This window comes from Cavia porcellus, unplaced genomic scaffold, assembly GCF_034190915.1.
Source record: "Cavia porcellus strain 051 isolate PalLab524CR breed Dunkin Hartley unplaced genomic scaffold, mCavPor4.1 scaffold_4, whole genome shotgun sequence".
NCBI classification, from domain to species: Eukaryota; Metazoa; Chordata; class Mammalia; order Rodentia; family Caviidae; genus Cavia; species Cavia porcellus.
In genome coordinates this window covers 101,025,333-101,049,226 of record NW_026947487.1, presented here as the reverse complement: position 1 = coordinate 101,049,226, position 23,894 = coordinate 101,025,333, and the positions used below count along the sequence as shown (strand labels likewise).

The following is a 23,894-nucleotide window of genomic DNA, read 5'->3' as shown; positions in this document are numbered from 1 at the left end:
GTGAGGCCATGAGTTCGATCCCTGGTACAAAAAAAAAAAAAAAAAAAAAAAAAAAAAGGTATACAGTAATGTATTCTGTGCTAATATATTAACATTCACATTTCCAATTGTATTTTAAAAATACTTTTGAAAGGCAACCCCAAAAGATTAGATTTACAGGTAGAAAAACTAGCAGCTGGGGACAGGAATGAGCGTTTACCATATATTCTTCTGAATTCTAACCCTCGTGATTGCATCAGTTATTGGAACATTATAAAAAATTAACAGTCACTTTCCCCATTCTTAAAACAGCCCTCTTCCTAAGGGAAGACCTGCAGCTGGCGGAAGGCTACCCAGGTAATTCTGTTGGTGGTTTCCTTTAGTACACAGTGAGCTGTCAGTGAGCTGTCTAATCCTCTCCCACCAGGTTACACAGCACGAGCCTAAGGATCCCTTTATTACCCAGAAGGCTTAAGCCCCCAAATTCTAAGACCTGTCACTACCTGGAGGTACCACTAACTCGGAAATCCTCTTCCTGCTGTCTACATAATCTACCCCCAGGAATGTACAGCACACAGCGCACTACCTTGCCTGCTGGCGTATTTCCACTATTATATGTTTCCAAACATCTGTAACACGGTATCTGGAGTGTCTATCTACTTTTCAAGGGGACAGTGCCAACAACCAAGAGGATGCTGGCAGTCATGGCTATGCATCTCTGTGCCTTCCCACACAGGCTACACAGCAGGGGGCCTGGCCCCATCAGCTCAACCCTGCATTCAGCCAAAGGCAGATTACAACCAAGAGGCAGGAGTCTCGGCAAGCAAGAACAAGTTTCAAACACCCACTCTGCCCGAGACACCCCGCTAAGTGTTTTCCTGCCCAAATCTTCAGAAAATAACCCACAAGGTGGGTATTACAGCTCCCAGTCTGACGACTCAGGAAGTAGAAGCTGCCAAAGGTCAAACTGTTTCAGGAAACAGCCTCAGGGAGGCAAATAAACTATATAAAGCTCCCCAGCTAGAAAGCAGCAGGACCAAGTTTCAAATCCTGAAGGCAGGTAAGTGATGAAGGACATGGGACTTGGAGTCCCCAAAACTGGGTTTCAAATCCCTATAATGCTGCTTGCACCTCCTATATGCTTGGGCAAATTGTGAGCATATGGAAGCTCAGTTTCCTCATCTGGAAAATGGGAATAAAAAACATAACCTCACACGGCTACTGGGAGAAGTTAAGGGGATGGTGTGCATAGCACTGAGCACTGTGTCTGGCTGGGTGTAAGCCTTCAGCAAAAGGGACCATTGGCGTGCACACAACTCATGCAGATTTCCAACTTCAAATCATGTCTCTTTCTACATCACAGTAAAATCATTTCCCAACCCAGGAAAGAACTGGCTCCAGCTCTGTGTTTTACACAACCAATGAAGCATGAAAGGGAAAGGCAGATACACAGGACCAAAAGCACAAGGGAGCTGGCTCCGTCTGCATCTCCACAGGGCTGGTTTGCAGGGGTGCGCTGCAGTTTACTGGGAGGATAAAGCCAGCGCTCAGGACAAGTTCATCTTTCTGGGGAAACTTGTTGGGGCAACGGTAGGAACATACGTGGTTTTCTCTGCAAGCGATGAGTCACAGAAAGGCCAGGGAGCGGTGGGGCCCTCGGGTAGATCATTACAACTTCCTCCCGGATGCTTCCTGGCACCGCGGCTTTGTATCGCTGTTTCAAAACGAAATTGATCTGAAACCAGGTCTCACCATCACTCATCCTTCTTTTGCCTCACCTTGTAACAGCCAGTGAAGTAAGCTGATTCCTGCTCCTGACGGCAGTGTAACTTCACAAGGCCACAGCTTGCGGCCAAGTTAGGGGCATGATTGGGCTTGTGTAAACCCCGAGGTGGGCTGACCTCAACGAGCAACACACTGATGAAACGCATGGGGCCACAGTTCAGACCTTAAGGCTGGAAAACAAAGGCCTAAACATAGCTCTCCCTTCCACGCCCACCTGGGGCCTCAGACAAAGTAATTTGACTGTTTTAGTCCATTTTCCCCACAGAGACTGAATCACAAGGGTCAAGGAACCTCAGCAGCCCTACCTATAAAAAGCGACAGCTTTCAGCACTGACCTTTAATGCCCATTTCCTATTATATTATTAGGGAAAAGGGAAAAAAAGTAACAGTTCTTCTAGAGACATCAACAACAAAATAATCAGAATTCCGTGTATCTGCACTAGCTAGAAGACCTGTCCAGTGGAACCAGGAGTCCCTGGCTCAGGTTCAAAGCTTTCACCATCTCGCCAAGCCTGGCCTTTGATCCTGAACAGGCACTACTACAAAATGTGGGCAAAAAGAATCCAGTCTTTAGGGTACAAGAGCTGACAGAAAAAGAAAGCTTTTATAACAGACTTATAAGAATTGATGGATACTGGGCTGAGAACACATTCTGCTTTTAGACTGGAATGGCCTGAGCATCTCCAGACTCCTAAAAAAAAAAAAAATACCCTTGCAAGTGAGGACCTTGTCTTCTGAGCCACAATATGGAGGAGGTGTAGAGTCCCAATGTCTAACTTTATTGGATATTCCGATAAGACATCTTGATGGGGACAAAATGGTCCATCAAGGCTTCAGTCCAGGCCACTTTCCGACTTGACATTCTGACTAAATAAAAAAGAACGGTAATGCCAGTTTGAACATGGCCAGGAGGAAGCTTGGAGACTGGGAGGGAAGACTGCACAGGAAGTCTTTATTCTAGCTTGGTTGAGAGACTCACTTAGCTCACTAAGCAAACACATTTCTCCTTAAAGTTACGGCTACCTTCCAGGAAGGTACTGAGATAACAGGCTGGAGGGGGAAAGCGTGTGCAGGTGACTTCCACAAATATTCTGGCACTTTTTGGTAAAATTGAAACAGAGAAAACTCACTCACTAGGAAATACTAACTAAAAGGACAAGTGTTGTAGAATACTTGGGAGTCAGGTATTGCTGTAGATGGCCGGGTATAAAATGGCACTTTTCTGGCTTCAGCGAAGAAGCCTTAAATAAGAGCCTGGACTCAGGTACCGCACTGCAGCTCCAACATGTTGCCCAGCACATAAGCCCGCCGCCCAAATTTGCTGCTCCAGAGCCGGTGAATCCTTGGGGACAGCATAAGGTGGGGGTCCCACCTGCTGACCCTGAAGCTCTGAAGGACACCTGGAAATCACCCCCGATGTGACAAATCCATGCCTGAAGGAATCTTCCTAACTATCACTTAAATAGAAGGAAAAAAAGTCTCCATAACTTTTCAACAGAATACTTCTGCTGTGCTACAGCCATGGAAATGTTTAATGTTCTGAAGAAGAAAAAAAAGAAAGAAAGAAAAGAAAAACAAAGAAATTAAATTCAAAACACCATTCTTACAGTCTACACCTTTGGGGAGGGGGCTTAAGACAGGGTCTCACTCTGTAATTCAGGCTCATCTTGAACTCACTATGTAGCCCAGGCTGGCCTTGAACTACTGATAATCCTGCCTCGGCCTCCTGAGAGCTGGGACTGCAGGCATATGCCACCATACCCAGCTTCCCCCAACACACCTCCAGTCCTGGGGATTGAACCCAGGGCCTTGCAGATACCACTAGCCAAGTCTTCCATTACTGAGCCACACCCTTAGCTGTTCTTATTCTTAAGATACTGTCTGGGTAAATTTGTCCAGTCTGGCCTCACACTTGTAATCCTTAGTCTCCTGAGAAGCTGGGGTTACAGACCTCTGACATCATTCCTGGCTTGGTATGGCTTTTTTTTTTATCGGTACCGGGGATTGAACTCACGACTGCCTGCTTGCAAGGCAGGTTCTTATGCCACTGAGCTAAATCCCCAGCACCCCTTGGTATGGCTTTTTGATGACACTTTTAAATATGTATCAAAATTGAAAATGTCCAAATCTTCCCTATTGGTATATATACACCAATATATATTTTTATCTGTTTAGTATCTCTCTTTGAATGCTTTAAAAGTCTCTCAAAATTAATGCCAAAAAACAAATTCTTCCTGACACATGCCTGGAGTCCCTGCACCTAGGAGGCTGAGGCACAAAGATCACGGTGAGTTCAAGGCCAGCCTGGACTACATAGTAAGACCCTGTCTCAAAAAGCCAAAACAAAACCAAATATCCAAATTCTTAATCTTCCTTTATCTTACCTCAAATAGGATCTTTTTCTAGAATCAATCACTCTCTCTGTCTCTCTCAGTGCATTTCATGTACTTAGTAACTCAAACCTAAAATCTGGACGTCAGGAGCAGCCTAGAGTCTGTATTCAGAGTGCCTGGGCTCAGATCTCAGTTCCACATTGATGGTGGGCAAGTTTACTCCTCTCTGGGCCTGTTTCCATAGCTATGAGATAATAATGGTAATGATAATATCTATCTCGGTTAAATGAGTTTATGCTTTGCACCATGCCTGCTGATGTGTGAATAGCTAGCAGCAGCATCTTCCCTGACCAACAACATCTCCCCTGGAACTTTCATTCCCTGTCAATTACAGACTTATGCTTTTCCGTCTCTATTCTCTCCCCTTGCTACATACAACATTATCTTTAGTCTAAATGGGTACACAATCTCCATTAGAAAGAATGGAGATTTAAATTTAAAAAATTTAAATTTTAAATTTAAAAATCCAACAGCAAAGCCAGGGATATAGCTCAGGAGCACAGTACTTGCCTGGCAAGCACAAGGTCCTGAGTTCGATTCCAGTACCAGGGAAAAAAAGCATGGTACTTTATGTTTATAATCCCAGTACTTGGAAGGGTGAAGCAGGAGAATCACAAGTTCAAGGCCAGCCTGGGGTACATAGTGAGTTTAATACCAGCCTGAACTACAAATTGAGACCCTGTCTCAAAATGGGGGGTAGAGGGGTAGCAACAGTAACAGCATTTGAGAAAAAAGACAAGATTGCTTGCTCACGATTAGCCATTGTTTCTAGGATAACAACTCACATCTTCTAATGTGCAATTCCAACCTCCAGTTTATAGATTCACTGGTCCTTTTCTTAAATGCACAACAACCTCTTTACCACATGGCCTTTGCACATGCTGCTTCCTGACTAGGCCAGTATCTCTTTGTGTTCTCACCACAATTTTATCATTAGTAGAGTGGTGGTGCACATCTGTAACTCCAGTATCCAGGAGGCTAAGGCAGGAGGACTCTGTGAGTTCAAGGCAGGCTTCAGCTACATCACAAGACCTTGTCTCCAAAAAACAAAAAAATTTTTTTTTATTCAGTTACTTTTTTTTTTACCCTGTTTGTTTGTTCGTTCTTTCTTTCTTTCTTGCTGTACTGTGCTTGCCAGGAAGGCACCATGCTGCAGAGCTATACCTCTAGCCCTACTTGGTTAATTCTTAACATCTTTCAGATCCAATTTCCTTTCTCAGGAAATTTTTCCTCAACTCTCACAAAGTAGATCAATTTTAGATGTTAAAAACTCTTCTAGCTTTTATTTTTTTGAAACAGGGTCTCACTATGTAACTCACACTGGCCTTGAACTCACTGCATACCCAGGCAGGCCTCAAACTCATGGCAATCCTCCTGCCTCAGCCTCTCAAAGTGCTGGAGTTACAGGCATGCACCACCACAACCGGCCAAAAACCCATCTGGCTTTGAGTAACTTTTCCCTGCAGAATTAATTACAACTGTGGTCAGATGTTTGTTGATGATTATATCCAGTTGCCCATTTACCCTACTGGTCTGCATAATACACAAAAGACACAGACTGGCAGAATTTGCTTATCATTGTATCTCAGCACCTAGCACAGCACCTGATACAAAGTAGATGCTCAGATTGTTGAATGAACAATGGAATTCTTGACCCAGAAATTTCACTTCTAGGAATTTTATCTAAAAGGAATAATGCATGTACTAGGAATTTGGTCTAAAAAATGTATATAAATTGTCCACCAGTAACAATACTACTATTACTCCCGCCACAACACTTCATTTACCACAATCACACACGAACTCATTTGCTCTCCCGACAGCCTTAAGTTCTCCATGATTATATCTATTTCACAGATAAGAAAACTGAGGCACAGATGTTAATCACCTCTTCCAGTGAGCCACAGCTAGCAAGTGAACAGTCAGCCAAGGCCAGGCGGCTCTGGGATCCCTGCTCAAGAACTATATGCTGTTCTTTATAGCACTGATACACTTTATGCAGACTTCAACCACAGAAACTTGAAATGGTGTCACCAATATTGCAGTTTCAGTTTGCACGCAAAGTTTCCAGAAATGTAAGTTCTCCATCTTAAAAAAAAATTGTAAAAGTCACATAACTGCAAAACTGGAGACCACTGAATGTAAGCATCCCCTCGGCTCCTCTATCCCACGCATACTCTTCACATATGTGCTTAAGAAAACATAAGTCTTCGATCAGGAGGATTTTTAATTATTTGAGGTTTTCAAGAATGCTCTTTTTGACATCAATACAACCACTCTGTTCAAGACTGTCTACTACAGCAATATTTGGGATTGAGAAAAAACTCAGAAGACCCTCTCAGGGGAAAACTATGGTAAGATCTGAAGTGGGGGTCTGTTTTAAGAATGGAAACCAGCTTGTATTCAGCAAAATACTTGCTAAATAGATCCTGAAGTAAAATTTTTTTTTTCAGGTTTTTTTTTTTAACTTTTCATCGGTACCGGGGATCGAACTCACGACTGCCTGCTTGCAAGGCAGGCGCTTATGCCACTGAGCTAAATCCCCAGCCCCGGGATCCTGCAATAAAATATTTTTTAAAAGTGCCCCCAAATGCATTTTTGCACTGTCTGAAGGTTCTATTTTCAAATCCCACACACGCAAAGAAAATAATGGTAGTGTGAACAAATTTGATAGTTTACTTCTAAATCGTATGATTAAAATTTTTTTTTTTTAAATTTTGGGTCATTTCAAATGCTTTGAGATTCAAAAAATTAAGTCATAAAACAACAGTTACTGTGAAAACTAATGATTTTTCAATGTCAGAGTGACCTTATCTTAAGCTTACAGCACAACCTGTCTTAAGGTTATTGTTCAACCATAAAAGCTGGTTTATCTGGATGAGGTTAATACCAAAGATTACTTGACTGTCTTTCTACAATAGTCTTTCCTAATAAGGCAACTTCCCAATAGTTAAGATTCCTAAAAATCCCAACACTTCAGGTTTTTATGCTACTTCTTTACCACCACATCCATAAAAGATGAGTGGGAGAGAGAATTGGCTAAATAAATCATGGTCAGTCCACCATGCAGAAGACTAACGAGTGTTTAAAAACAAGATAGATGTGTATTCACTCTCTGGAAAGATGCCTGTGAATCCATCTCTTAAAAGCAAGCTGGAGAATAACACTTGTATGCATGACATAGTCCAGTTGTTCTTAAAATTCCTATATGCATGCATAAGTTTTTTTTGTACAGAAAAAGGTCTACAAAGATTCGTTGTAACATTAGCCCTACTTGTCTTCAGGGAATAGAATGAGGAAAGAGAAATCCGTGGAGTGTCTTCTGTCACATTTGGTTTTATCCACAGGCAAGAGGACTTGGTGGTTTCAAGCTATATTTGAATCTAAGATCTAGTATTTAGCTGTATGATCTTGAGCGAGTTACTCAAGTTCTCTGACCTTAGTTTATCCATCTGTCAAATGGGATGATAATAACAGCACATCCTTCCAGGGATACTTGAGGATTGCGTTTGTATGCATACAATGTTGACAATTATACCTGTCACACAGTAAATGCCACACATTTTACTCCATGAGGTTTGTCTTTACTGGACACATATTCATTGTGTTAATTTAAAATCCCAACAAACCAGTCCTACACAAATAATACAAAATAGGATATATGTGGGTGGGGTGGTAAAAAAAATTAAAAGCTCCTCAGGCAATTTTAACCATCAGTCAAACTGCAAACTATTGACTCAGACTAAAGTCGGCTGGAGGGTGTGGGGTTGAGTCCCAGCTGAGGAATGTGAGAGGATTCTGGAAGGGGAAAAAGACCATAAAGAATGAGAAAACAGCAGGTCTGGAGGCTCAGTGGGAAGCCCCGGCCGACCGACTCCACAGGGAGAGAGCGAAGCGTGGGCCTGACGTCCTGTCCTAGGTCTGTCCAGGCTTGTGCATGCCGGGAAGGCCTGCAATTAGCTATCTTTTCCCTGCCTGAAGCCAGGGCAAGATGGGGCTTGCTGGGCAAAGGCAGCTCACTGGCAGCCAGCCTGAAACAAGACGCCTAAGACAGGCTGAGGAGGGCATATTCCTCCCCTGGGTCCTCTAACCGGCCTGGCACCAGGCTGGGGTGAGGAGCCGGGCCTAGAAGAGGTTCAGAACGGTCCTGGGAGCGGACCGCATGACCGGGGCTGGGGAATGTGCTGCAGCCCTCAATTTGAAGGAGGAATCTTCTTTTACGCAAGTAACTCCAGGAGGATCAAAGACTCCCTACAGTGAATGTGAGACCCTCAGGTCAGGACCCCTGGGCAAAACAAACCTTCTGCTTCCCCAAGTGTACAACACAAGCTTTCATGGTAACAGAGAGAGAACTTCGAACTCATCTCACGCAGTTTTAAATGAGTAAAAGTGTGGTTATTGAGATGCAGGGGAGAGGGGAGAGACTAGAATTGTCCCTCCTGAGCCCCAATCCCCCAGTTCACCCCTGAGATGCCGGGGTCCTAAGGGAAACCAGGTCCCCCCTCCAAGGGCTCTGTGCAGCCTCCCCAGGGGAAGCAGCCTCCCACCTCCCGGCTGTGTGGTGCTGGCTCTGAGCCCTCTCCCAGATGTCAGACAGCAACAGGCCAGAGTTGTGAGTTCAAAGAAGGGGTCAAGGGAGAAAGGAAGCTGATTGCTCAGCCTGTTTTCTGGGGAACAGGCACTTTAGGGTGCTGCTCAAGGAGCAGAACCCCGAGATCAGTTAGGATCAAGGCGGAAGCAACCTGCAGGGGCTTCTACAGCCGGGGGTGTCTGCAGACCAGATAACCCAGAGGTGCAGGGACCCACAATCCTAGGTGTAGGATTTGGCTGATGAAGGGGTGGGAGCTGGAGTCTGTGGTGCTTCTCCACTCTGAGCCAGGCCGCAGTTGAGGGTGGGGTGAGATGGGACAGAAGCCAGACAACCCAAAGCAGCTCCTCTGCTGTGAACTGTCAGCATGAGTGCTATCAGGCCTGGTATGAGTCCTCCCTTCCTAAAAGGGAGCCAGAATTTGCTGGACAGAAGACACACACACACACACACACACACACACTCTCTCTCTCTCTCTCTCTCTCTCTCTCCCTCCCTCCCTCTCTCTCTCTCTCTCTCTCTCTCTCTGTCTTTCTCTGTGTGTGTGTCTCTGTCTCTGTCTGTCTGTCTCTCTGTCTCTCTCTTTTCTGTTCCTGGTGATTAACAGAGGCCTGGGGGAGGGAACAGGAATTCAAAATCTTTGGATTAGAAGTTAACTAACTGGGTTAGGGCCAGAGGACTCCATCCCTCTCCTCCTCCCAATCAGATTCCCAGATGATTGTACATGGCAGTCAGACCTGGGTGCAAAGCCTGACTCCACAACTTACTAGCGGGGTGACCATGGATAAATTACAAAATTACAAGCCTAGGTTTCCAATCCAGCTAACTGCAGCCAATTCAACCCACCCCATGGGGCTTTCAGGAGGATTAAAGGGGCTTATTATATAAAGTACATGGTGTGATTCTGGAATGCAGTAAGCTCTCAATAAATGGTACTTAGGCTGATGCTTTTTAAACTCTTCTGAGCCAGTCCTGCTGCCTGGGCTGGCAATGTGGGGCCACTACATGAAAGGGGCTGGGGTGGGGTAACCAAGGCAGACAATGTCCTTCAGCCCCAGAAACGCCAAGGAAGGGAACTCCAGAGGGGATGGTGGCGGTAGGACCACCGTGCTGGCTCAGAGGACACCAGGAACGCTAGCCTTCACTGGCTGAAGATTGCAGTGATTTCCTGCCTACACCGGGGACTGCCCAGACCTCACCTTGCTGCTCCAAGCTGCAGCTCATTTGGCTCTTTCCACCTCATACTTCCCATCCGGCCGATTAAAAGCATTTAAGTTCCTGGAACCTGCTATGCTGTTCTCCTGCCAAAACATTCTCTGCCACTCACTCTTCATGCCCCAATCCTCTGCCTCATTCTTTATCAGCCCCTGTCACTTCCTGCAGGTCCTTCCAAGAACACATCACCAATATTTCCTAGGTTTCTCATCTTGTACTCAATCTCTCTCTCTCTCTTTCTCCCTGTCTCTCTTTTTCTCTCACACACACACACATACACACACAGAGTATTTACCTTCTCCATTAGCACCTAGTGACCTGTGAGGCTTGAACTTATGCACATTTTGTTCAGTAATATCCCCAGCACTTAGTAGGTGCTCAGTGAATAGTTGTTGAATGGAAGATTCACTATTAAAAGTGCCCTCATCTAACTAGGAGCTCACTGAGGTCAAGGAGCTGTGGGCCTTGCTTATCTCTGAATATCTAACACCTAACAGATGGCTGAAGGACCATTTAGAGTTGGCCCTGGATCCCAGACACCTCCCTGTCTCTATAATGAGGAAGAGCTAGATGTGACCGCATTGGCCTAATGAGAAGGCTGCTGCCCTCACCTACACCGGCCAGAATAAAAATCTCCACCCAATAAGAGATTCTCACCTATGAAACTCAGATGCTCCCAGATTTCCTGCCTACTTTGGGGTAATGAAGCAAGAATTAGCTTAGGAGCAAAAAACAGGAAGCTATTCTCATCAAAGACAAAGGACCAAGTATGTAACAAGGAGCAGCTGTCTCTTAGCAGAGGACCAGGGGAGAAACAAGACCCAAAGGGACTTGTCTGGCAAGGGACTGTTGGGGTGGGAGAATCCGGGAGACATCCAGCTTGCTCAGGACAGGGAAAAGCTAACATCAGTTCACAATCACATAACTCCAGGCCTCTGGTAATTCTTGGGCCAGCAATTTTGTTTCCGGGTATATACATATACATAACTGTTTTGGGAACACAGGTTCACCAAAAGACCTGCACAAAAATGTTCATGGCAGGCTCGGGATGCAGCAGAGGTACACAGCCTGCCTACCATGGGCAAGGCTCTGGGTTTGATTCTCAGAACCATTTTTTAAAAGTTCACAGAACACTATCAGTAACAGCCAAAACCTAAAAACTACTCAAACTTCCACTGATGGTTTCATGTAACAACACCATATGATGAAGAGAATCAACTACAGCTATGTCCTAGGCTTTGTTAAGAATTTGACAATGTGCAGTGAATGAAGCTCAGAGAATTTACTGCATGATTCTTATATAATGTACGAACAGAGACAAATTAATGTATGGTATTAGAAATCAGAAATGTGGTTATCTTGAGGAGTGGTTCTCTTAGGAAGGAAGGATCACCTGAGGCCCTGTAATGCTCCCTTTATTTTTTGGTACTGGGGATAAACTCAAGGTCTTTGCACCGAGCTACAGCCCCAGCCCTTTTTTATTTTAAGTCAGTCTCCTTAAGTTGCCAAGTTACTCAGGCTAGGCTCAAACTTGCAGTCATCCTGCCTCAGTTTCCTAGAGTACTCTCATTACAGGTGTGTGCCAACATGCCCAGCTGTAAGGCTATTTCTTGATCTATGTGCTAGGCGCATGGGTGTCTCAGGTTTGGGGTGTCATCAAGCTTATTATTATTATTATTTTTTTTTTTGGTCTTTTTCCTTTTTATTGGTACCGGGGATCGAACTCACGACTGCCTACTTGCAAGGCAGGCGCTTATGCCGCTGAGCTAAATCCCCAGCCCCAAGCTTATTTTTTTTAAATGCTTTTCTCAATATAATTATTGAGAAAATAATGTATATTTGAATAGAGGCCCTTCTCTCCCTCACCCTCTGGCCCTTAGAACTCAGCGCTTGTCATAGCAATGCCATCTTTACACAGCAGGGCGGTGAGGACACCCTGTGCTGGGGTAACCTAGGAACACAGTACCTGTGAGGAGATGGGAAGGGAGAGCAGAGGTTTGAGACTCGCTCCCCAAGGCAGAACTGGCAGTGATGTAGGCCAGAGTTTCCAGCAACCAGGCCTGCCCTGCTGCTGCTCCAGGAAGGTAGCCACCTGGGCTCAAATCCCAGTACCCCAACATGCATCTCTCAGAGGCAGGCCTGCGGGGCACTATGGAGTCCCCCTGGGTCACACAGGCAGCCAACATGGATTGAAATCCTGGCCTATGGAGGATTTGCCCCAGGGACTTCATTTGACGGCTAAGGAGAAATAATCACCACCTGCTTTGCAAGGTGCCCAAAAGCATAAAAAATAAGTAACATTAGACTACAAGCTCCCCAAGGCCAAGGATTTTGCTCTGTTCATTGCTTCAGCTGCAGTTACAGAGCACTGCCTGATGCACACAGATGCTAAATTCATGTTTGCTGACCGAATGAAATACAAATAAAAGCCCGGCCCACGGGAGGGTATCCAAACAGCAGGGCAGCTTTTACACCAAACATAACCCTTGTGCCTACAATCAGTTCAGGCCTCCGTGGTTCCATGCCAGGGCAAGATTACATCAGCTGAAGACATCTTGGTTCCTTGAGAACAAGTAGTCATTTAAAAAGGGATTCACCCTAGGGCAAGGACAAACTCTTTATTAAGCTGCCATCTCTCCCCCTGCCCTCACTCAAGGTAAGATCCTCTGTGGGTTAAGTCCACAGCTTCCTTCTGAGTCATCCAGTAATCCCCTCACCATTGTCCTCAATGTAAATGTGATTAATAAACACCAAGGTTCTGGCTGCCTCCTGGCGGGGGCCCCTCAGTCCCTGTGAATGACTGGTCATCCCAGATCCCCACTGCACTGCCATTTTGTCCCTCACTCTTTCTTTTCACAGTGTGCTGTAACACCTTGACAGAAATTGGGGACTCACTTATAGGAGTTCCCAACAACTGGCATCCAATGGTGACCAGCAATGGCGCCTGCTTGGTGGATTTACTGCGCTCAGATCAGATACCCGAGGAGCTTATGGCAGACCTTCTTAGCCTGGTAAAATCGAAGTCTGTTAAAGTACAAGTACCTCCAAAATTTCTATCTTAGAACACGACAAGAGGAAAAAAGATGCAAAGAAAAGCTTCCCACTCTGCTGATGGCTCCTGGGACAAACCCAGAGCTAGGTGAGGCTTATAGAGAAACTCCTTGGCTCAGGATCTTTAGAGGCTTACTTAGCATGCCCAAGCTGGTAGCATGGTTGTCTCTCGGGGTGGTGGCAACAGAGGAGGTGGTGGTGACGTGGGACCTGTGCCAGAGAAAACAAGGCTGCTGCAGCAGGCCAGTGACAGAGCCCTGTATCAAAAAACGGCTTCCCCTTCCCTGCTTTCCCCGGCTGGGCTGAGTGTGGTGGCCCACACCTGTGGTCCCGCGTGCAGTCCAGCTACGAGAGGGGACTCAACACTGGGACTCCTGGAGTCAGTGTTAGCCCAAACTATGTTCAGTCTCACAGACAGGGATCCCACAGACACTGTTACAAAAATAAGGTCTGAGTAGGTGATAGAAGGCGGAGAGGTGCCAGGGCTGGAGGCTACGGAAAGCAGAAGGCACAGATATGCCCAAGCTTCTAAGGCAAAATAAAATACAGATATAATGCATTGCTACACACACACACACACACACACACACACACATTCTAGTCTTTAGAAAAGTAGTTTGGAAATCTACACACACCTTAACAGATGTTGCTAAACATATTGTTGTGATATATTTACATTGGTCATCATCAAAAGGTTAAGTTTTCTGTGGATAAAACAATAAGGTCTTGCCAGGCATGGTGGCACACACCTGCACTCAATAGGCTGAGGCAGGAGGATTGCTGCAAGTTAGAGGCCAGCCTGGGCTTCAAAGTGAGTTCAAGGCCAGCCTGAACTGCACAGTAAAACCTGGTCTTAAAAAGACACAAAGTACATACATAAAACACTAAGGTCTCATTAAAAGATTCTTGGTACAAAATTAAATTAAGAGATAAAGATTTCCATATGGCTGTGATATTCATTATTGCTAGTTTCATGGTATATTGAATATATTCATACTGTCTGGAAGCACAACTCCACTAAGACATAAAACCAAGATTATTTACAATGTTAAGCTTTTTCTTTTAGACTCAAATGTCTGCCTTTCTTTTGTGCTCCAGTTCCTTATGAGATATATTAAATCAACATGAGATTACCAAATAATAGCCTTTAAAAAACTTATGTTATAAATGTCACTCTGTTCTACACTACAATGTACATTTAAGTGTGTTACAAAAATGTCATGATTATCATACTAAAATATTCTGTGTGGCTCTTGATCAAGTTTTCTCTATAAACTATATTAACTGTTGTCTGTTAATATTCTACAGAGGCTTAGCTACTAAAACAACCACAACCAATAAAAAAATAACAGTCCTCTGGCTATAGTTTATATTTCAAAGTACTTGATATTTAGATAAAATTATAATGGTTAAACTCATTGCTCAGTTTCTCAGATTACAAAAGACAAAAAGTGCCACCGTGTACAACATTGTTTTTTGGCCTTTGCAGCTTTTCTTTTTCTTTTGTCTTTTTGAGACAGGGTTTCACTATGTTGTTCAGGCTGGCCTCCAGCTCAATAGTGATCCTCCTACCTCAGCCTACTGAGATTACAGGCATGCACCACCATACTCGACTAGCTTTTGCAGCATTAAGAGTTCCTAAAACCATAAAAAAGATACCAAACCTACTTATATCAGCAGATCCACTCCAATTAGATTTGTTAACTTAAATTTTTTAAACCTAGCTCCTGGATCCCCATCTCACACACACACACACACACACACACACACACACACACACACGGGGCGTGCTTTGTTACATTCTTCTTCCTCTTTAGCGAACTCCTGGATCCCCATCACACACACACACACACACACACACACACACACGGGGCGTGCTTTGTTACATTCTTCTTCCTCTTTAGCGAAGGTAGTAGGCCCCAAGTCCTGTGGTGCAAACTTCAGGCAGGTTGATGGAATGGCCCTGCCACTGATGACGTGGGGGTGGGGCAAGGGTTTGCTTGTACTTCCATACGTAATGGAGAAATGCTATGGCTGCCATCCTGATGCTTGTGATCATGGAGCACATTGGAGGACCGTCAGAAAAGCGCCGGACCACCACGATGTGGCTCTCTTCTGAGAGCCTTGCAAAGGATGCGTCTCAGTGAGCTGCCACCAAGGCCGTGATGGAGACACCTGTTGGAGCTCCGGTGGCCCAATATGTCTTGACAGATCACTAAGGTTTGGCCTCTACCCCAAATAACATCTTGTTGGCCCCGATTGGATCATGGCCACCAGTATGTACCCTCTGCCCAGCAGCAGGCTATTTATTGGGCCTATGTGCCTAAACACCATCTTTTGAGACTGGTTACCTGGATAGATTGGCCCTCAGAGATTGTTCACACTTTTCCAGAGATGACAGTTTTGCCTGGACCTCAAATTATTACCTTTCACGAGGACCAAACTTTGATAAACCTTACTTCTCTTTTTGTTCTAGTGCCTGTGTCTGTGCTAGATAATAGTCCTCTTCCATGCTTTATAGTACAATCTTGGTCTTGTATGACCCGTATAAAAGATCAGATAGTAGTTCTTCTATGGGCTTGATAGGCTTTTATCGAAATCATACTTAGGAGTTTAAACTTGCCTTGCCTGTTTGCTGACCCAGAATATTCCTCTGACATTTCTATGAAGGACATATGGCCCAGCGGGAGATTTGTAGAAAGACATATATGACTAATGGCACAGATAAATTCAGATTTTCCTTTGCAGACTGGGCCCCACATGGAACGTTCTACCAACAGTCCTTGCCCAGCTCCAGTGGGATGATGGTACCTCCCGTAAACTTAAAGCTTCTTCTACCAAAAAAGTAGAAGCTGGGGACAACTGTCCCTCAGTGGGTCTGCAGATCATATGGTCCAGTCCCTTCTAATGAAAAGTATTGCCTGGCTGGGGTGGGGATTAAATCCCCCTCATTCCCATTTGGTCATAAATAAAAATGCCAGCCCTATTCAGTATTCCATTTGGAAATTAGCACTGCCCTTTGAACAAGGCAGTATTCAGGAGAGAAAAAGGGAAGCCACCAATGGTGGAAAAGTTAAATTGACCCTAACTAGGTTTAAACTTAAGTACTGATATTTGTGTATATGGTCCTCATGTACTTCTGTACGGGATGTGACTGTCTCTAGTTCTGTTGATCTCCAGTGTGCTGCTTGGATCAGTGGCCTTTTGTTCCCTGTGAATGACTGGTCATCCCAGATCCCCACTGCACTGCCATTTTGTTTCTCTTGCTCCTTATTTATTTAGTCATGCACTGTGTGCTCCTTAATACCTTGCAGGAAACTGGGGAAATCACTGCATGGGTCCCCAATAGACCTTCAATTTGCCATCCTCCTGTCTCAGCTTCCTTAGTAGCTGAGTTACAGGTATGCATCACCACACCCAGCAAACATGACCCATTTTGAAGTGAACTCATGCTTGGTCAGGTTAATTACCGAACTTTGAAGTTTCCTATCAAAGCTAATGATTATGGTTAGCGTTCAGTCTTACCCAAAGTTAAGAGTCGCTAGAATCTGCTGAGGGGCCATGATGAAATCTGGATCTTTGAGCAGCATTAAATTGACTTTCAATTACTTGCTATTAAGAGTAATAAGTGGAAAAAATAAAATATTAAAAAAATAATAATAGGTGGGTCACTGATTATTGGTCTTTGTTTTTGGTAGTATTAGAGATTAAACTCAGAGCCTAGTATCTACTAGATAAGCATTCTATCACTGAGCTACATCCACACCCTAGGCCATTCATTTCTAATCACTCCACTGATACCATGCAAATTCCCTCCTCTGACTTCTCCTTTATCTTTACTTGCAGACTACACTTGAGAGATGTAGACCCCAGACTGCAGGGTTGGGGCAGGGGAGAACATTCCTGCTCTGCTTCCCTGTGAATTAACCTCATTCTTGGTCTAGCCAAGGGTCCCACCTCAGGACCAACAGAGACTATATCTAAGCCAATTCCCTGGATGGGCGTGTCTCAGGAAAACCCTACAATAAATCACTACGAGTTTGGCGGGGTTGGCATTGTTATTGGTGGTTGTGGTCCAGGGCTTCAACATCCTACTTTTTCCTTCCATCCATCTCCTGCTTACTGGTAGTAAATAATTTCAAGGAAGCCAGGTATGATGGTGCACAGCTGTAATCCCAGTAGTCTGGAATGCAGGGTTAGACTGAGAAACTTAGCCAAGATTCTGTCTCAAAACAAATATAAAACATAAAAAGGGGATTGAAATGTAGCTAGCTCAGGATTCAATCCCCAGTTCAAAAAAATGGAAAATTGGGAGCCAGAATGTCCACTGAAATCCTGCCCAGTCGGGCAGAGGATTTAGCTCAGCGGTATAAGTGCCTGCCTTGCAATTGCGCAGTTGTGAGTTTGATCCCTGGTACTGATTTCAAAAAAAAAAAAAAAAAAGGTGAAAAAAAAAAAAAGAAATCCTATCTGGTCACTACAAAGAATAACTCTGAGTGACAATCACTTAGGTTTCTTTTGTAAAATGGGCTCTCCTTCACAAGCTTGTTATGATTCATGTAAACACCTCCTAAGGACATAACTGACCCTTAGCCTTCATGAGCCTCAAAGGAAGTTTATGAGCTATTCAGCCAAGCCATGCCTGTTTCTCCTCCTTTGAAACTTCTGGCAAGGCTAGGCTACCGTGTTTCTGAAGTTCCACCTCTGGGATTAAGAAGAGCTCATGTTGTTTAATATTCACCTTACCTGCTTCAAGAGAATGTTAGGAGGATAAAGCAAACTCAAGCTCAGAGTCACAGAAGCGCTTTGAAGAGGAAGATGCACGTACAAACAAGGCATTAATTATATCAGATTATTTCTTTGAGCTCAACTTCATAGGCATCGTAATACTCATAACCCAGGGGCAAACAACAAGGCAGACTGTTCCTGAGTGGTATGGAAACTGCTGTTGGGCTTGGCCAAATGTGTTAGCATGTGCCCACAGGATAAACCCTTTTAGCCTGGCTGGATGGGGGGAGGGAGCAAGTTTTGAAAATGGGAGGCTGATGTGGCACACAGAAATATATAAGCAGATGAAGACCAAGAAGAGAAATACCCATACTTTTTGTTTAGGCATTTCAATTTATTTATTTTGAACTTTTAATTGTATTTTTTAAAAGGAGTCCTGTTATTCTGCTCAGATTGGCCTGGGTTCAAGCAATCCTCCTGCCTTAGCTGCTGTAGCTGGGACTACATACACCAACCACCACACTTGGTGGCTTGGGAGCTCTCAGCTTACCACCACCAACTGAGCCCAAAATTTGCTTTAACTTAAAAAACATGGCAGACTTTTCACAAAAGTGTACTCTAAGAACCAGTCACGTTAGTAGGGAGACTCGGGGTGAGCCAGCTGTTTAACCCGCACTTTGTTTTACAACCCAGGTGTGTTCTTGGCACAAACTCGAGGTTTTCACAACCATGAGCCAGACATCTGAGAAAGCTGAATTTCTCAAAAGGCTTAAAATGCCTGACATCACCGGGAAGCACTCACCAACTCAACCATGAAATCGAAAACCTGATCACTGCTTCACCCCAACAACCTGGAGCCTAGTGATTAGCCCAACAACAGCTAATCTGGCATTTCTTACTTCAGTAAGAAAGATAAGCCACTGACAACACTCAAAACCATAGCCTACTCTCAGACTACAGCAGAGAGAGAACTTGACCATGGGGAGGTAGGGTACAGTTTGGCAGAGTCTGGATAGCAATAAAGCTTCCTCAGGGAGCCGGAATTGGATTTGGGGCCCAGTCTGAGTGAACATTTTTACAGGTTGGCTCAGTTGCAGTTTGTTAGCCAGCCAGTAATAAACCCATGTGCAAGAATTTAAAGTTTATGAGGCATGGCCTCTTAATGTCTCTACTTGGCTCCCTACAGCCAAGGATTTAAGGATTCTGGCTTTGCCTGAGTGTTAATTGTTTTGTCAATCTGCAGAGTTATTTGGGAAAAGAATTAAAAAAAAAAAAAAAAAAAAGACTTCCACAGACATGAGGCCCTCAATCCTCTTTTGGAGAAACAAACCCCTAGGATTGAAACCCACATTAAAGCTGGGGGCACTAGTAAGGGGCATGTTGATGGAGCACTAGAAAAATGGTAGGTGGCAAGGGTTCCTAATTTTAAAGGTAGATAAACCATAGATCTCCTCCCCAGCAAATTGCATATATAAGTTTTCTGGAACTACACCCAAGGATCCCAGATTACACTTTTAAGAACTTGAGTTGGATCCCTTGTAGTAACTTCCCAGGTTGAAAAGAGACCTCCCCCAAGCCACAGCTGCCTGGGTCTCATGACACACTGGTTTTAGTGACCCCCTACTCTCAAGTTTTTGAACTTTGGGTGGTGGTAACTGAGTAATTGGAAGATAAAAAGGGGCTTTGATCTCTCTCATTCATCCTCTCCATAGCCCAAGGCTTGATGGCTTGGGACACTACCGCCACCCAAGGGAACTAACGTCCCATTCTAAGACTCTGGAGGACAGGGGGTCCCCCTGTGCGATGGCCCCAGACCAGGTGTGCCAGGCTATTTGTAGGCAGCAGGGGCGCAGGCCCTCCGGGAAGGGCAGGGTTAAAAGTGCATTCCAGCTGCCCGGGAAGCAGGGGGGCGGGGAGGGGAGCGCAGAGAAGAGAAACAGACCCGGTCTGTCAGTCGGAGACACAAAGCACGGTTCACAAAGGGGGCCCGACAGAGGCGAAGGGGGCTGCTGGGGCACCGCTCATCCCCACACCTGCGCGGGGGCTGGGGGAGGAATGTGCACGGCGCATTCCTCCGCTGGGGCCAACCGGAGACAGCTTTCCGCGTCGGGGCTGGGTGAGGGGCTCCAGCCGCGGGACTCGGAGGGGTCAAGGCAAGCAGTGGCTGCAGGGCAATGAGGGGCTGGACTTCAGAGGGCACTACGCAGTCCAGACTTCCGAGTTAGCCCCTCACCGCCACCACGGCCCCTGAGACCTGAGAAGTGCCTTCGCGCCTCCCCGAGATCTGAGACGGCGCCTAAAGTTCCCTGCACCAGCCTGGCCACCGTCGCGCGGGCCACAGCGTAGCGGACCACGTGCGGATCCCCGCACGGCGGACCACCCGGGCCGGCTCGGGAGAAGGAGGTGGTCTTACCTTTCTCCATCGCCCGGCTTGGCAGCATCTCTCGGGCTCCCGCCTCCAAGGTCACTGCAGCCTCCCCGAAGCCCGCCCCGCAAGGCGGAGAGGCTGCGCACAGCAGCCAGCAGACCTGTGCCTGAGGGCCGAGGGGGGAAGAGGGTGGCCGGTGACTGACTGGCCTGGCTCTGCACACCCCACCCTGGGGAGTCCTTATCGGGCCTCAGGGAATACACTGACCCCAAAGACACAAGCCCCGAGCTGGCCCCGACGCCACCGCCACGCGCGGACCCCGCCCGCCCTCCAGGGAGCAGAGCCCGCTAGGCAAGGGCTGGGGCACAGGAGTACCTGGTGAAGGAAGAGGAGCAAAGACCCGAGAGGCCCACTCCGGGAGCCCATGGTTGGAGAGTGAGCGGCCCACACGGCAGGACAGTGCACAGCTAAGCTCCGCGCGCCCCTTTGAGCAGCGCCACTCGCGGGAGCCGGGAGGAGGCGGCCAGGTGAGCCCAGGCGGGTGCTGATTGGCTCAGCGTCACTGGCCCCGCCCCTCGCAGGTGGGGCCGCGGCCGGCGTGCAGGAGCCGCAGGCGAAGCCGCGCTTGTCCCCCACCCGGGTCCCGCGGCGTGTCGGAGCGGCTCCCTGCAGCGCCTCGGCCCGCCTCGCAGGTTCTGGGCTGCAAGGGGAAAAAACGCGCTCTGTTCTTCAGCCTCCGCAGCACCGGACGGCGGACGTTTCTGTACCCAGCGGCTAAGGCGGGCGGGAGCAGGGGGAAACAAATCTGACCCCGGCGGGCAACCGAGGCTGTCCGTTCCGGCTCCCGGAGGCGTCCTGCGGCCCAGAGCTTTGGTGGAGGCCGGGCGTGCCCCCCACACCTAGGCTGCAGCGCAGGCTGCCTTCGGCCTCTTGCTCCACCTCCCACGCCCGCCCGCCTGCCCCCCGGAGGACCCGGGGGCTCCCACTGGCCGCGAGGTCCGCGTTACAGAATCTGATACAGCTTGAGGGAGAATCGTTGCTTCTGTTTCTCTACTGAACAAATGGAAGCTAGGAGAGAAGGCGCCAGAGTATGGAAGCCGCAGTAGTCCTACGGGTTCGAGATAGAGGAATGGTTATTAGTTATGTGCACCATAACCTCCGGCGCCCCCTCCCATAAGTAACACTTTTTGAGCTTTATGTAAAGCGTAAATAACGAAAATTCTTAAAAATCAGTTTTTATTGCTCTGAAATACTGTGTGTAATCGCGATTTTGCTTTTGAAGGCAACTCCCACACCCTTCCTAGGAGATAAGACCGCGGAGATAGAACGGTTCCCTAGTTACTCTTGCTACTCCGTTAGACTTCGCTTTCCTCTTCCAGGCATTTGGGGACCCTGGGCGCAGAAAGGTCCTGAGGTTCGGCGCTCCACCCCACACTCCCTTTCCCCACCAAGCTGAGGTTTGTGGACAGGCCCGGGATCCCGGAGCCCTGCCCTCCTTTCCCTACGGTCTTCTTTCTCTTCTCTCTCTACCCAGCTCACATTTAAGGGTTTGAAGGGGAGGTGGACGGTTTCTCTGTTTTTGTTTGGCTCTGCAGTAGTGGGGATTGAATCCAAGGCCTTCACACTGAGCAACCATCCCAAATTCTTTTTTAACTTTATTTTTTTGGTACCGGAAATCTTAACTTAGGACCTTGCTCTTGCTAGACAGACGCCTGCACCACTGAAATACATTCCCCACCCTCCTATGATTGTTTTAAACACAGTTTTTATTTTGATACAGGGTCCTGTTAAGTGGCCGTGTTGCTCAGGCTGGGCTTGCACTTGCTGTCCTCCTGGCCTCAACCTTTTAGAGTTGGACTATGTAATTGATTATACTTTTTTTTTTTTTTTGGTACTGGGGATCGAACTCATGACCTTGCACTTGCCAGGCAAGCACTTGTGCCACTGGGCTAAATCCTCAGCCCTGTTTAATTGATCATAGACTTTGTGGCTTTCAGGGACTGACATGGTAACTTAATCTACCTTACCACCACCAGGCCTGTGGCTAAACAATGGACTCTTGTGTGGTGACTAAGGAGTCTTCCCTTTCCTAGCACCAGCTCTGTACTCTGCACCTTCTGGCTTCAAACCCACCTCCCACCACTTACCAGTGCTGTGACCTCAGTTCTCCAGCTGTCAGTGGCACTGGTAATGACACCTACCCTCCAAAGTACTATACTAGGATTAAATGAATTAATATTTGTAGGGGAGATTAAACAAATTAACAGGTTAAAAAACACGACATTCAGTACCTGGCGCAGAGAAAGGGCCCAGTGTTGCCTAGTGCATTGCTCCAGGATCATTTGGCCTTTTCTGCCTCACCAGTAATTTCTCCTCTAGCATCCCACATGCCTCAAGTAAGAGGCTAGGAAGCATCAGAATCCTTCAATTTCACGGCTGAGGGTAAAACCAGCAATCCCCATCTGGTGTCTAGGGAGTGCTCTATTACCCAGCAGGGGTGCAGAGCGGTCCAGAAGCTGGTGGTGGGAGGTGGACTAGGACAGCAAAGCCCGAGGCAGATAGAGAGCTTTGCCTCCCTCTCACAGTCCTGCCTGGAGACTCATGCCCTAGGGGAGTTGGTGCCTGCGCTCAGGCTGCGGAATGGCACTGGCCTGCCTGGGCGGGACAGGGAGGCCTGGCCTATCCTAGCCTTGTAGGATCCCCCAGCCGGCCAGGAGCCAGACGAAGCCATTAGGCAGACAGTTAAACACAAATGAGCCTCGGGATACAGGCCTTAATTAAGTAAACACCAGGCTGGAGGGTTGTGCAGCTCGCTCATTTCCGCCTCCTTCCCAGGCAGTCAGCACCGGTGGGGGTGGTGGGTGTTTGCGTTGGAGAGCCAGCTCTTCTGCCTGCAACTTGGTCCACTGCGCTAGCTTCTCCATAGCTCCCCTAGTCATTCATTCACTCATTCATTAATTTAACTGAATGAATTTCACATCTGAAGTTCAGTTAAATTTGCCCACAGCCTGCTAGGTGCCCAACACAGGGGACATAATGGTGGGTGAACAAAATAGGCAAACGTCTTCACACTCTTGGACTTGCCTTTCTTGAGAGGGAGAGGAGGGGCAGAACAAAGTCAGCAGTGAAGTACAGCACATACGCGTTGCCTTAATGCTTATATGTGCTCTGTGAAAGAACAAAGGCGGAAAGGAAAGCGGTTCCCCACCAGCAGGTAGGGTTGGAAATCCGTCTAACCGGAACAGGATCCTGCCCAATGATTCAGGTCATCCTGGAAAGAGCTAGAGAAACTGCAGAGTTTGGGGAACAGGGGTACTGAGGCACAAAAGACCAGCAACACCAGGAAGGCACTGCTACTTTGAGACTGAAGGGGCAGAGAGGAAATGCCATCATGGGGTGGGGCACAGGGATCTGAACACCCCCCCTTCCCTACATAGCTGTAGTTGAGAAACGTCCAGGGAGGTTGCGGAGAAGCAATGCCCAGCGGCTCTCTCTTGCCCTTTGTCTCCTGATGTACATCCACCAAACCACCCACAAGCTTGAAGGCAAGAAAGTTGGGGTGACAGATTCTGTGGGAGTCATTCTCTCCAGGTGCAAGACAGATAATTTTCATTTACAATGCTGGAGATTGTACCCAGAGCTTCATGCATGCCAGGCAAGCACTTGACACTGAGCTACACTCTCCTCCTGCCTGGTCCCCCAGGATGAGGATGGGGAAGCACCAAGAAAGCCCAGAGACCTCACTGGGGAAAGGATTTTTGAACAAAACCCCCAAGAAGTGATGGTA

At 46.8% G+C, this 23,894-nt stretch overlaps 1 protein-coding gene across 2 annotated transcripts in view; it reads right to left on the bottom strand.

Moving 5' to 3' along the window:
- Cdh3 (cadherin 3) overlaps window positions 1-20,638 on the bottom strand; it is a 43,251-nt gene extending 22,613 nt beyond the window's left edge. For both annotated transcript variants that reach the window (XM_013154966.3, XM_013154965.3), the window contains exons 1-2: window positions 20,483-20,638; window positions 20,153-20,273 (exon numbers count right to left, since the gene is read on the bottom strand). In XM_013154966.3, coding sequence (XP_013010420.2) covers window positions 20,153-20,273; window positions 20,483-20,533 — 172 coding nt within the window. In that variant the 5' untranslated portion in view covers window positions 20,534-20,638. The remainder of the gene's footprint in view (window positions 1-20,152; window positions 20,274-20,482) is intronic.
- Window positions 20,639-23,894: the final 3,256 nt, after the last annotated feature.